Source organism: Dreissena polymorpha, chromosome 2, assembly GCF_020536995.1.
Source record: "Dreissena polymorpha isolate Duluth1 chromosome 2, UMN_Dpol_1.0, whole genome shotgun sequence".
NCBI classification, from domain to species: domain Eukaryota; kingdom Metazoa; phylum Mollusca; class Bivalvia; order Myida; family Dreissenidae; genus Dreissena; species Dreissena polymorpha.
Window position 1 is genome coordinate 104,447,562 of NC_068356.1, and position 15,096 is coordinate 104,462,657.

The 15,096-nt window shown below is 36.5% G+C and overlaps 1 protein-coding gene across 4 annotated transcripts in view; it reads right to left on the reverse strand.

The window, feature by feature from the left end:
- LOC127868344 (anaphase-promoting complex subunit 7-like) overlaps positions 1–15,096 on the reverse strand; it is a 209,300-nt gene that overhangs the window by 31,267 nt on the left and 162,937 nt on the right. The window contains exons 1-2 of one of the 4 annotated variants that reach the window (XM_052410025.1): positions 9,947–10,103; positions 7,665–7,793 (exon numbers count right to left, since the gene is read on the reverse strand). The exons of 2 other annotated variants lie outside the window; for them this stretch is intronic. In XM_052410025.1, the coding sequence (XP_052265985.1) occupies positions 7,665–7,793; positions 9,947–10,021 (204 nt within the window). In that variant the 5' untranslated portion in view covers positions 10,022–10,103. Of the gene's footprint in view, positions 1–7,664; positions 7,794–9,946; positions 10,104–15,096 lie in introns of those variants that run through there. One more of the 4 variants, XM_052410027.1, reaches the window with a different exon arrangement.

Here is a 15,096-nt window from a genome sequence, read left to right on the forward strand (position 1 = left end):
TTTGAGATGGCTGAAGATGCTCTCTTATAGCCAATTTCTTGCTTCTGTTTTGGAAAAGTTATGTTTTCAATTAAATGGTTGACTTAATAGTAGCGTCTCAGACATTTTCTATCGCAATTTTGTACACAACCAGGTTTTTTTTTCCCACTTTTTGGGAAGATAGCCCATGGCTTTGGATTTGGGAATTTTATCGGCATTTTCATGAAATTGGGAAAATATATTCATTAGCCTTTTTTTCCACACGAAAAGTCAACTGATTAGGGAAATACTTAATTTGATTTAACTCTTTATAATCATTCAAATTAAAAGAAAAAAATCATATAATACTTTGTTAGATGTAATTGAATTAAAATTGAGATAAAATACACATATGACTTCTTTCTAAAAAAAAAAAAAAAAAAAAATTTTTTTTTTTTTTTTTTTTTGGCAATTGGGAATTTTTTGCCACATTTTGGGAAAAAAGTACACTTTTTGGGATTGGAACATAGCCGAATTTCGGCTATAAAATCGGGCCAACATAAACCCTGACAACAATGGAAATGCCTGTCTTTGATGTGCCTGTTCAAAGTTCATCTTGCTTTAAATTGTTTCTCACATTATTCCCACTTGAACATTTTGACAGATTTTCAGTAATGAGTCTTAAAGTGTACTTGACCAAATTGAAAGTTTCAGCCCTTTTATAGATTCATCAGGCTCTTAGTCTTCCATGAGTTTCTCATGCTTGTTATGCTTGACTGCATTCTATCTCAAAGGTGTCCCTTTGCGCCAATATTTTTTAATCCCTTGTATAAACATTAGATGGATGAGCTAAACCATTTCACAGATGAGTTAACACAAACAATTTACTACTTAAGACATCTCTGTGCCACTACTGTGTAACACTATATGTGTTTTCAATACACAAGCTTCATTGCTGAATAATTCCTTTGTCCAATGAAAATGCTTGCACTTCTTCTGATTACCCTGTGTAGATAACCACATAATAGATTTCGAAATCTAAACGCGGACCCTAATTTCAAGGTCAAGGTCACGGTGGTAAAAAATGTGATGCCCATGGAAAGGTCTTGTCCAGATACACATTCGTACCAAATATGAAAGCAATATCTAAAGGGACACAGCAGGCATGAGTCTTTTTCGAATCGCAATCGCAGATTTCGAAACCTGAACGCTGACCTCGAGTTCAAAGTCAAGGTCACAGGGGTCAAACATTTTATGCGCATGGAAAGGTGTTGTCCAGATTCACATGCATTCCAAATATGAAAGCAATTTCTGAAAGGACACAGAAGTTATGAGCCTTTTTCGAATCGCGGTCGCAGATTTCAAAACCTGAAAACTGGCCCCAAGTTCAAGGTCAAGGTCACAGAGGTAAATTTTTTTATGCTAATAGAGTGTTGTCCAGATTTACATGCATACCAAATATGAAAGCAATATCTGGAGGGACACAGTAGAGATGAGCCTTTTTCGAATCGCGGTCGCAGATTTCGAAACCTGAAAACTGACCCTAAGTTCAAGGTCAAGGTCAGAGGGGTAAAATTTTGTATGCTCATGGAAAGGTGTTGTCTAGATACACATGCATACCAAATATGAAAGCAATATCTAAAGGGACACAGTAGTTATGAGTCTTTTTCAAATCGCAGTCGCAGATTTCAAAACCTAAAAACTGACCCAAAGTTCAAGGTCAAGCTATTAGGGCTAAAAAAGTGTATGCGCATGGAGAGGCGCTGTCCAGATACACATGCATACCAAATATGAAAGCAATATCTGAAGGGACACAGTAGTTTTGAGCCTTTTTTGAATCGCGGTCGCAGATTTCAAACCCTGAAAACTGGCCCGAGTTCAAGGTCAAAGGGGTAAACAAATTTTGCGCATGGAAAGGTCTTGTCCAGATACACATGAATATCAAACATGAAAGCAATATCTGAAGGGACACAGTAGTTATGAGCCTTTTTCGAATCGCGGTCACAGATTTCGAAACCTGAAAACTGACCCAAAGATCAAGGTCAAGGTCACAGGGGTAAAAATTTTTATGCGCATGAATAGGTGGTGTCTAGATACACATGCATACCAAATATGAAAGCAATATCTGAAGGGACTTAGTAGTTATGAGCCTTTTTCGAATCGCGGTCGCAGGAAAATCTCTGACCCGGCCCGCCCCAACCCCCATTACTTTTGACCCAGGGATCAGATCAAAATTCCATCACTGTCACCGTCGCACATATGCTCATAGCTACCATGTATGTAAGTTTCAAGGTTCTAGTGCTAATAGTGTAGGAGGAGCAGGTGGCCAGGACGGACGAAGGGACAGATGGACAGACGCACATCACCACAATATCCCCACTTTTTCTCCGAAAAACCTGGGGATAACAACATTGTATGGACAATGTAGTATTTAGTGTAAAAACAGCCAAATCATAGTTCTGCTAAAATTTGACGCAGCCTAAATTCCTATCATTAACATCCTTTACAAATTAAGGTGATTCAACTGTGAAAGAGGTGTCGAAACACAAAAATTTGGGACTTACAATTATATAGTGAAAAAACAGACAATTTATAACAGGGCTTTTTTTAGCCCGATTTTATAGCCGAAATTTGGCTATATCCCCATTGGCAAAAGTATACTTTTTTCCCAAAATTTGCTAAAAAATTCCCAATTGGGGAAAAAAAAACGCTAATGACATCGGCTGTTTGCTTTTTAACAAAGCGTAGTCCAATCCGGTTTCGTACTGGTTTTAGACTTTACTTTGATTTGGATTACGTCTGCATTATCAATGCGGGGAATCACGTGGTCAGATTTGAGAAAAAATGGCCGCTGATGCCTCGATTCGATGGAGAAATTGAGTCTTCAAACAGGTACATCTACCTTATAACTTACTTGTTTTTAATCGGAAAACGCCTATCATAGGGCCAGCTGGAAGCGGTTTCAGCGAGTATCAACTGTTTTCCGCTGGTTGGTCTGAGTGTGGAGATAACTCATGGAATATTTATGGCGTTATCCGAATAAAAACAAGAAAGTAATAAGGTAGATGTACCTGTTTGATTCTCCATGTTGTTTAGGAGCTTATTATATTTGAGATGAAATTCAAGTGTTTTGTAATTCGGCTGAATGAAAAACAAAGATGTTGCGCATTTCAAAATATTACATGAAAAAGATTCTTAAGTAAAAACATAGAGGCAAAACGAAAACTGTCAATTTTTTTAAGCAAGCGTCATTAAAAAAAACAAACATCGTCAAGAAGTACAAGTCTTCCCATTGAAACTCCTTCTATTGTAAATAAAAGTAATTTAATAACAAGTGACTCTTTTGCATCGTCATTGTTATTGTTGATTTCCGAAAGCAAAGTGCCCACTGATTTTCAACATGGTGATAGCAGAAGCTCTTCAGAAGAAGACTTTGTGTGAGCTTATTATGTTGTCATGATGGTGTTTGTGGTGTTTGTGATTAAAGTTGCTGAACTCATTCGTGTACCTAGTTTTCAATCCCTATTAATTGTCCCAATTTCTTGAAAATGCCGATAAAATTCCCAATTTCAAAGCCATGAGCTATCTTCCCAAAACGCTGAAAAAAAGCCCTGTATAATGATACCAAGCTTATACAAGCCAATATTGATTTCTTTTTATTCAACTATAAATAAAGAACATAAAACAGAATGTTTTAGAAAGATTCAGTTATAAAAGATGAGTAGAAAACACAAGCTTCATGTGATTTTATATTCTATGTTGAAACAAGAGGGCCATGATGGCCCTGAATCGCACACCTGACTCATTAAGATCAGATGAAAACTATGACCTCTATTGTCTACACAATGTTTTTCTATGATTTGACCTAGTGACCTAGTTCCTCACTCTAGATGACCAAAATACAATCCCAATCCAGATTTCATCAAGATAAACATTCTGACCACAGTTCATAAATATTGGATAAAAACTGTGACCTCTATTGTCAACACAAGGTTTTTTCTATTTATTTGACCTAGATTTTTACCCCAGATGACCCAAATACAATCCCACCCAGATTTCATCAAGAATTCTGACCAAATTTCATAAAGGTTGGATGAAAACTGTGATCTCTTATGTCTACACAAGGTTTTTCTATTATTTGACCTAGTGACCTAGTTTTTGACCCCAGATGACCCAAATAAAATCCCAACCCAGATTTCATCAAGATAAACATTCTGACCAAATTTCATAAAGATTGGATGAAAACTGTGACCTCTATTGTCTACAGAAGGTTGTTTTATTATTTGACCTAGTGACCTTGTTTTTGACCCCAGATGACCCAAATACAATCCCAAACCGGATTTCATCAAGATAAACATTTTGACAAAATTTCATCAAAATTGGATGCAAACTGTGACCTCTACTGTCTACACAAACAAATTGTTGACGGACGGACGCACGGACACACGCACAACGGACGCCGGACATCACACGATCACATAAGCTCACCGTGTCACTTCATGACAGGTGACCTAAAAATATGTGTCGGAGATAAACATGAACAGTTGTGGTTAAAATCCCATAGAAACAAGGGCTGTTTGTAAAACATGCATGCCCCCCTATATGGGCTCTAAGTTGTAGTAGCAGCCATTGTGTGAATACGTTTTTTGTCACTGTGAATGGTGGTGGTGGTGGTGGTGGTGTAGTAGTAGTAGTAGTAATAGTAGTTGTAGTAGTAGTAGTAGTAGTAGTAGTAGAAGTAGTAGTAGTAGTAGTAGAAGTAGTAGTAGTAGTAGAAGTAGTAGTAGTAGTAGTAGTAGTAGTAGTGGTAGTAGTAGTATTAGTAGTAGTGGTGAAAGTAGTAGTAGTGGTAGTAGTAGTAGTAGTATTAGTGGTAGTGGTAAAAGTAGTAGTAGTAGTGGCAGTAGTAGTAGAAGTAGTAATAGTAGACGTGGTGGTGGTGGTGGTGGTAGTAGTACTAGTAGTAGTAGTACTAGTAGTAGTAGTAGAAGTAGTAGTAGTAGTAGTAGTAGTAGTAGTAGTAGTAGTAGTAGTAGTAGTAGTAGTAGTAGTAGTATTGGTAGTAGAAGTAGAAGTAGTAGTAGTAGTAGTAGTAGTAGTAGAAGTAGTAGTAGTAGTAGTAGTAGTAGTAGTAGTAGCAGTAGCAGCATTACAAGACCAATACTTAAGAATGATCAAATGGGAAAAGGTAACCTAGCACTGGCAGTAAATATGGGGCTCATTTACAGGTCAGATTTGGAATCTCTGCTGTAAAATGAGATTTTGAATGAATAAAAGGGAGGCAAATCTGTAATAAAAAGAACATGCATAAACCGTAGTTGTTTCCCTTGTTTGAACCATGCTAAATCCTTACAAGTTTGGAAAGAATTGGATGAAAAATTTGGACTTTATTGCATAAACACCATTTTCTCAATTCAAGCGGAGGTAATTCTGTACTTCATGGACCAATAATGCTCATTTTTTGTAGGGTTCGTGTCCTCATTGATATAAAGACACTGTGCAAATTTGGAAAGGATCGGACAAAAAATGTGGAAGATTTGTGAAAGTTTTCACAAAATAGGCAAAAACGAATAAACATGCAAAGTTCAACGAGCTCCTGCGACCATGTTTTTTGACGAATCAAATTTCTTTGAACAACTTTTTCAGGGGAGCCTTCAAAGGTCATCCCTGTGAAATTTTTTGAAAATCTGATGAGCGGTTTCTGACAAGAAGATTTTTTAAGGTTTTTACCATATATGGTCATGGCGGCCATCTTGGTTATGTGATCAAATTTTTTTTAACAATTCTTTTGTCCCATGACCTAGGAATGCTCCACATGAAATTTTGTTGAAATTGGCTCAATGGTTTAGTAGAAGAAGATGTTTACAAATTGTTTACAGACAGACAGACGGACGGACGCTGGACGCTGAGTGATCACAATAGCTCACCCCGAGCTATCGCTCAGGTGAGCTAAAAACTGACAATTGACTATAATTAAGTTCTTCTTCACTGCTCTGAGCTTTAATGAGTACATACATACATAGCGATTTGTTTGCCCATTGGGAAAAGTACTGGTACAAGCCAAATTGTGAGAAATTTGTGCGAAAACCCCTTAAATTGTGAACATTATGACAATATGGTCAATCTCAGCTAAGCATGGCCCCATTACCAACCCTAGGGCACCCTGCCCACATAGGCCACGCCCACATAGGCCACGCCCACCCAAAATTGCCTTTTACTATAATTTCTTCATTTCTACACCTATTCACTTCAAATCGATAATGAACCTCTCTTATGACAATACGGTCAATCTCAGCTATGCATGGCCCCATAACCAACCCTGGGGCGCCCCGCCCACATAGGCCATGCCCACATACCCACCTAAAATTGCCTTTTACTATAATTTCTTCATTTCTACACTGATTTACTTCAAATTGAAACTGAACATCTCTTAAGACAATAAGGTCAATCTCAACTATGTATGGCCCCTTTACCAACCCTGGGGCGCCCCGCCCATAATAGGCCACATCCACCCAACATTGTTTTTAACTATAATTTCTTTATTTCTACACCGATTCACTTCTAATTGATACTGAACTCTTATGACAATACGGTCAATCTCATCTATGCATGGACCCATTACCAACCATGGGGTGCCCCTGGGTCAAACATGCGGCGTGGGGATACGCGTTGGCCTCTGCCACGCCATTTCTAGTTTATTTTTTAAAAATGGGGGGGGGGAATTGGGAAATTTGTAGTATGTTTCCAAATGGCAAAGTGCCGTTTTCTGGTAGTTTATAAAGAAGGAAAACATTCGCTGGAACAGCTCAGAGCGTCCCAGAGGGTCAATAGCTGGAAGTTGGATTATCGCAACTAGGCCATAATTCTGAAAAAAAAAAACACAGCCCAAAATCATTTCAGATCATCTCAGTGTTCAATAAATCAATGGGCTCTGAAAACTTCTTCATGGGCTACCAGCAAATCAAAGCAATGGCCCAACAGGCCACTGGATTCATATTTCTTTCTCCCATCAAGCCTTATAACTGAATCTCTGTGCATACCATATTGAAAAAACTTTTAATCTAAATTTTGAAGCATTTTTTGTGAAAAAAGGGACAACACTAATTTCCGAATTAAAGTTAAACGACATGATTTTGCGCTATGTAAAGAACCATTCCCCATTACCAAAATGGTTAACAAGGGACAAAATTGTCACAAAACCAGGTTTTCATTGTGAAAAAAAAATCTGATAAAGGGAGAAAACTCAAACTGAACTTTTGAAATGAACAAACAAAATTAACCCCCTTTGTAAGTTTGTTTAAAAAAAAATAAATATATTTTTAGTCGTGGCGACCTTGACATTGGAGATATTGACGTGATTCTTTCGTGCGACACACCGTACCATGATGGTGAACAAATGTGCCAAATGATTTTTAAATCTCACAATGAATGACATAGTTATGGCCAGGACAAGCTCATTTATGGCCATTTTTGACCTTTGAACTCAAAAGTGTGACCTTGACCTTGGAGATATCGACGTAATTATTTCGCGCGACACACCGTCCAACGATGGTGAACAAATGTGCCAAATGATTTTAAAATCTGACAATGAACGACATAGTTATGGCCCGGACAAGCTTGTTCCGCCAGCCCGCCAGCCAGCCCGCATTCGCCAATCTAATAACCAGTTTTTTCCTTCGGAAAACCTGGTTAAAAATGCTGGTTACCTCTGCTTTAGTGTACTCCCCCAAGTGAAAGAGGGCGTTGCCATGGTATACCAGACATTGGTACTTCTGGGAAATACTGGGCACTTCTGTTTCTGATTGACTGTCACATATTGTCATCAATATGCTTGCCTAGAAATACAACATGCAAAAAGTTTCAGTTTGAAAAACAAAATGACATGACAGTACAGGATAACAAGAGTTGAAGTATGATACCATTATTACACAAACCGTTAATGTTCGATCGATATTATTGCAATACTATTTCATTTCTAATCCATTCTGTAAGAACACGCAGGGCCCTCACACTACTTTGGGGGAAGAGGTCCGCAGCCCTTAGGAGGGGGAATTTTCGCGGCGTTTCCCTTTTTGGGGGATTTTTTTTACTTACTATCTCATTATTTTATCTGTACATGTTTGCACTATATTCATTGCATTTTTCATAATTTAGTATGTTTGAAAATATTAAATTGAAATAGAATTGAGATATAATAATCATGAGACACATCTTTCTATAAAAAAAAAAAAAAAAAAAAAATTTTTTTTTTTTTTAGGGGGAATTTTTCCCCCCAAAAGGGGAAAAAAGTATACTTTTCAGGTGGGGGACTGCCACCGAAATTCAGCGGCAGATTTGATAGATTGAGGGCCCTGAGATTGAGGGCCCTGACACGATTGAATAAAATTGTGATGACATGCATATTTGATGGGGACCACTGTATCCTTATCAATACAGCAATGAACGAACTAAGTCTTAACTCAGTAATTTAACTCATTTGCTTTGTCACAATCCGAAATAGTAAAAGTTCAATCAGCTTTCTTCAAGTTTCCAATATATGATTTTGATATAGTTTGTTTAACATACCTCCAAAAATGTTTAGGTTCACGTTTTGCTTTTAGAGCAATTCTCTTAAGTCAATTTTTACTATTTTTAACGCTGTCGTTTACACTGTTTAGTATCTTCTTATACAATAGAAAATATGTTTCTCTAAATTTTCAAGTATTTAGCCCATGCATGTTGTTTCCTTTTTATTTCTTTCAATACAAAAGGGGTCATCCAACCTGGTTTAGGTTTAAATTCTGGTTCGGGTTAACATTTAGGAACATGAGAATTAACACTTGTTTATACTGATCTGTGAAAGAATTCCACATACCATCAATATCCAAGTTTTCACGCTTTGTTTGCCAACCTATAATCTCCTATTCAGACAGAAAAGATGCCATATCACATTTTGAATATTGAACTTTGTCAGTATTGCTCTGGGTGTATGGTATGCTGCGGCATAGTCAAATACAATAATAGCATGATCACTAACTCCTAAGGATGGCAAAATATTATGTTATCAAGTTATATTATCAACGTCAATTTCATTTTTGCTAATTATAAGGTCCGTCCGAAGTATTACAGGGCTGATTTTAACAGAATCTGATGTGCTTAAGCACATGTTGGTGTAAAAAGTTATCTAGCAGGCACTCAATGAACTTGTATTCTTTATGGGTTTCGGAATTTATAGTACTGTACGTTCGATCGATATTATTTCAATACTATTTAAAGGGGCCTTTTCACAGATTTTGGCATTTTTTAACTTATTCATTAAATGCTTTATATTGATAAATGTAAACATTGGATCGTAAAAGCTCCAGTAAAAAATCAAGAAAAAAAATTAAAAAAGGAAAAGAACATTGCCCGGAGCAGGTTTCGAACCAGTGACCCCTGGAGTCCTGCCAGAGACCTGAAGTAAAAACGCTCTAGCCTACTGAGCTATTCCGCTGAGTACACATTCGTGACGTATTTTATACCATATATAAGCAATCTTTGTAGTTTCACAAAATTGAACGACAAAAACAGAACTCTCCAAATTATTCAATCGTTTCGCGTTGCAACGCTTTATAATTTTTAGGTTTTAAAATCATCAAAAGATGCATATAATGGCTATATTAGAGCATGGTTAATGTTCAGTATTACTGTTTCCTCACAAATATCATAACTAAAACGAAAACTTACGAATCTGAAACAACTTTTTTCAATTTTGTCAATTTACCAAAGCGTGAAAAGATCCCTTTAATTTCTAATCTATTCTGTAAGAACACGATTGAATAAAATAGTGATGACTCGCATATTTGATGGGGACGACTGTATCCTTATCAATACAGCAATGAACGAACTAAGTCTTAACTTATGCAAAAGACCCACACTTACGAAGATCTCGCGAAATTGTATGACTAAAGTGACATTTATGTCAGTTAGATACGGAGTATTTATCAAAACAGTCATGAAATATACGTACCAGTTGTTTTAAATCATGGTATAATTCTAAATCGTGCAGCTGCTTTAAATAGTCAAAATAATTCATTTTTATCATTAAATGATTTTTACTTTTCCTTCTTTAACCAATCCTTTCAACCATCCGGATTTCACTACTAGCAATCCAGTTAATAAGCGCCTGTTTGTTTGGTGTGTTATAGTGCAAGCGCGGGAAAACAATTCAATATGTGCCTTGTCTGTCATACGAGGTATTAGCATTTCATTTTCTGTCCTTCCCTATACGGAAGAAATAGTGAAAAAGAAGTTTTAATATATTAAATGGTTACCAAATACTATAACGCCGATCATTCTCATGATTGTTAAGGGATCCAGACATAAGCCCTCCAGGACAAACCCCCCTCCAATGAAAAAATGAACATTTGGACAATACCCCCCCCCCCCCCCCCCCAGTAGAAATGACAGGTAGGATATAAGCCCCCCAGTGCTTATTTTGCATCTGGAAATTTGCCCCCCAGTGCTTATTTTAGAAGTGGACATTTGCCCCCCAGTGCCTTATTTTCAATGACATTACTCGATTGAGCAGATAATCATGTCCAATTATCACCACCTGATTACTCAAAACCTTTAAGATGATAAACCATTTCTCCAATTACCACCACTTAAAGGCTTAAAGAATGGAAGGGATAAATAAGAATATACGGTGTTACAAAATGATCTTTATTTTGCAATTGGTACTGTTTCACTTCCCTCCTCACCCGTTTCCTCACTTGATCACCCTGTCTCAACCGTTCAAGTTCTGTCAACACATTGATCTGATCCTTTTGAATGCTACTCATACAATACCACAGACTGGGGTTCTTCTGTCCTACTAGATAGGCGAATCCATTGTTCCAAGACTCGCAAATATTGTTGGTACGTGACCCGTCATTCAGAGTCGCTTCATTCACATTCCACATATCAACTGGATACCCGGGATTGTTTGTTCGGGTAACTTTGATCACTCCTATTGACCCCCGGGTTGACTGGTAAGGACCACTAACATAATAAGTGTCAAAATATTCCAATATTTCACTGAGTTCTTCTGGCACAACTGAGCGCAGGTACCGCATTCCCTCCTGCACACAGTCTGTTGGCAAAAATGCCAATCCATCGATCATTCCACAGAAGTGTTTGATAGACTCATCTTCTTTGTACAGAACCGACAGACCGTCATTTTGAAGTTTTCTCCATGTTGACTGCGTGAGGTGGTAAAAACAACCCTGGATGTTGACCTGAGGACCTAACATAATGTTTATAGCTCTGTGGATTGATATTTCAAAGTCACAAGAGACTTAAGTTGGATTTGGTGTGAGTTCATATCTGTCACAAGCATCCATCACAGCGCCGAACACTTCTTCACACGTAGACTGTTGTCTACTCAAAAGTTGACCTGGGTTCCCACGATTGTTGGCGACACTGGATTTGATCTCTTCTCTGACTTTCATACCTTCTATGGCTAAGTGGTCAGCATCATGACTGTGTGTTGTGGATGATGTGACCATAGTAACCTGACAATATTAAAACAATTATTTAATATTGTAACTAATGATAATAGCAATGAAACATTTAATTATATATACAATAATTTTGTACAGTTTTGTATAACTGTTTGGAATTTATTATGTAAAGCTTACAAATACTACATTTACCTTTACTTCAAATAATTAAATTTGTGAAGTTATGCAATACTGTCTGGAATTAATTTTGTAAATTGCTATTTTAAAAGTTATGATAGCAATGATAACAAATAGTATTTTATTATTATACTTACATCAAGATCAGTTGTCAAGGTTCCTTAACATGAAGCGCTTCTGCGCTTGGAACATTCCCAATGTATTGATTCTTTACGAGACTTCTTTTTGGTGTAAGAGTACCCACCCTTCAGTAATTTCACAGACCCTTTATTACTCTTAATAATTTCCATGATGAAATGTATCATTTGAAATGTGATAGTTCCTTATATACTAAATTTTTGTTAATTATCACTCAAACAATGCAACTACAAAAATAATTGCCTTTAAATGTTGTTATATGTGTTTACTTTAATTATCATTATTTGTACTAAATTATGATAATTATTATTGATAATCCTTTTGATTGATTAACTAAAGAAGCCTTTAATTTTCATCAACAAGTATATGATCAAAGCCACATGTCACACCTTTAACAAGCTGATAATCCCTTTGATTGATTAAATAAAGAACAATTAAAATTCTTTAAGATGTTTGTTTTACCTAAGATAAGGCAATTAAAGTGAGTTTCATGACCTTTTTTATTTCAAATTATAATGATACAAGTTTCTATGATTATATATTTATGAGATATGAAGCAATACTGAATCCAAATATAGAGACATACTAGTCTAATGGAAACAACATATGATATTAGCACTGGGGGGCAAATGTCCACTTCTAAAATAAGCACTGGGGGGCAAATTTCCAGATGCAAAATAAGCACTGGGGGGGGCTTATATCCTACCTGTCATTTCTACTGGGGGGGGGGGGGGGTATTGTCCAAATGTTCATTTATTCATTGGGGGGGGGGGGGGGGGGGGGTTGTCCTGGGGGGCTTATGCCCTACAATCTTTCGGGTGTCATGTTCAGGGGCGTAGCTAGCATTTTTTTAGCTGTAGGCCCGGGTATGATATATAAAAACGGGGGGAACGGCCGGGGTCCTCCCCCTGTAAAATTTTAAATCCTATAACGCCTGTGGTGAGATTTAAGGCATATCTAGCAAATAATAAGATAAGTTTTTGGCCTGTCTTTCTTTGATATTTGACAGAGAACTTAATTTTACTGTATTATCTTTAAACCAGAGAACTAAATTTTAAAACAATATGGAACAAAGAAACATTTAAAAGTGTAACACTCCACGTATTCACTAGTCAAACCAAGGAATTCTTCCAGATAATAATACTGTCTGCATGTCTATAACAGCACGTTTTTTTGTTCGGCATCAAGGGACCGAACCTACCCAGATTCAGTCAATGGATCGGGATACGGGGACAAGTGCTCCATTTTAATTTTCCGCGGTCATAAACATCATTTGAAATGTTTCTAAAAAATCCAACGATAATCGATTACAACTTACTGTAGTCTTGGAAAAGAGACAAGTAGATCTACATGTAGATCTATGTTTACAAACGTGTTACAGCAAGTCACGTGAAAAGTAGCGAGCTAGAATCTATGCACATAGAAAGAAGTAGAGTTGATAATTGGAAGATATGTCCCTTGAACAAGTAACAAGACCAGAATCAATTGTCTGAGGATTATGTCAATATGAAATGCAGATTTCTAACACCTCACCCCATCAGCGTCAACAATTTAATGTGTTTTTAAAAGTTGAAGCATTTTTTGTCATGTTTCAAAGGATTGTAGGCCCGGGCCTGCTGTGCCTAATAGCAGCTACGCCCCGTATGTTTATTCCAGGGTGGTGCTACTGCTATGATTTTTAAATTACGTAGCACACAATTATGTTACTGTTAGTTTTTTATGCAAAGACCTAGAGATTCTCTAGATCTTTGGATTAGGGATTAATAGTAGCTTCATAAAATGTTTTATATGCCACTTATTTTTTAATAAATTGTAAAAATACTTTAAGAACATCATGAGCAAGAGTTTCGTTTTTTTCCTTTAAAGAGGCCTTTTCACAGATTTTGGCATGTATTGAAGCTTGTCATTAAATGCTTTATATTGATAAATTTAAACATTGGACCGAAAAATAGCCAGTAAAAAAAAACATGAATACAATTAAAAAAGGTAAAAAAAAAAGTAACCGTCAACAGGGCTCGAACCATTGACCACTGGAGTCCTGGAGTAAAGTTTACCGCTTAGACCACTCGACCATCCGTGCTCATGCTATGAACGGATGTATGTTTTACCTATATAAGCAATCCCTGTAGTTTCCCAAAATATAACGACAACAACAGAACTTTCCAAATTATTCAATCATTTCGCGTTGCAACGCTTTATAATTGTCAGGTTTTAAAATCGTCAAAAGAGTAACTTCTTAATTTCATAGGAGCCCACTTCGATTTTTGCCAACGGTCCATCAAAGTTCATATCAATTACCTGGGTAAAATTGTTATGATTTTCCTGCTTTAAAACAGTTAAAAAAGTAATTTAACTCATTTGCTTTGTCACAATCCGAAATAGTAAAAGTTCAATCAGCTTTCTTCAAGTTTCCAATATATGATTTTGATATAGTTTGTTTAACATACCTCCAAAAATGTTTAGGTTCACGTTTTGCATATAGAGCAATTCTCTAAGTCAATTTTTACTATTTTTAACGCTGTCATTTACACTGTTTAGTATCTTCTTATACAATAGAAAATATGTTTCTCTTTTAATTTTCAAGTATTTAGCCCATGCATGTTGTTTCCTATTTATTTATTTCAATACAAAAGGGGTCATCCAACCTGGTTTAGGTTTACATCCTGGTTCGGGTTAACATTTAGGAACATGAGAATTAACACTTGTTTATACTGATCTGTGGAAGAATTCCACATACCATCAATATCCAAGTTTTCACGCTTCGTTTGCCAATCTATAATCTCCTATTCAGACAGGAAAGATGCCACATTTTGAGTATTGAACTTTGTCAGTATTGCTCTAGCAGGCACTCAATGAACTTGTATTCTTTATGGGTTTCGGAATTTATAGTACTGTACGAATGCTAATCTATAGTTTTCATGTTGAAATCTCCAGTAATTAGAAGTATATCACTAGTCTGTGATGCTTCATTTATCACCTTAATTAGGTATTCACACATTTATGGCGAGGTTTGGGACCGATTTATATATGCAATATATATATATATATCAATAAGAGAACATCCAAGGCAAAAAACTCTCTTAGATTCATACAGAGAAACATCAAAACTCAAATTAAGAAAATAAAAACTACAGCCTATTTCACATATGTTAGACCCCAACTAGAATACTGCTCTGTAATTTGGCACCCTTGGCAGTAAAACCTTACTTACAATATAGAAAGTGTATAAAGAGCTGCGGCTAGATATGTTTGTAATAACTATAACTTCCAAAGTAGCGTAACCCACATGTTAAATGATCTTGGTTGGCCCACCCTAGAAAGCCGCAGACTCCAAACCTCTCTCATCTTACTCTATAAAATT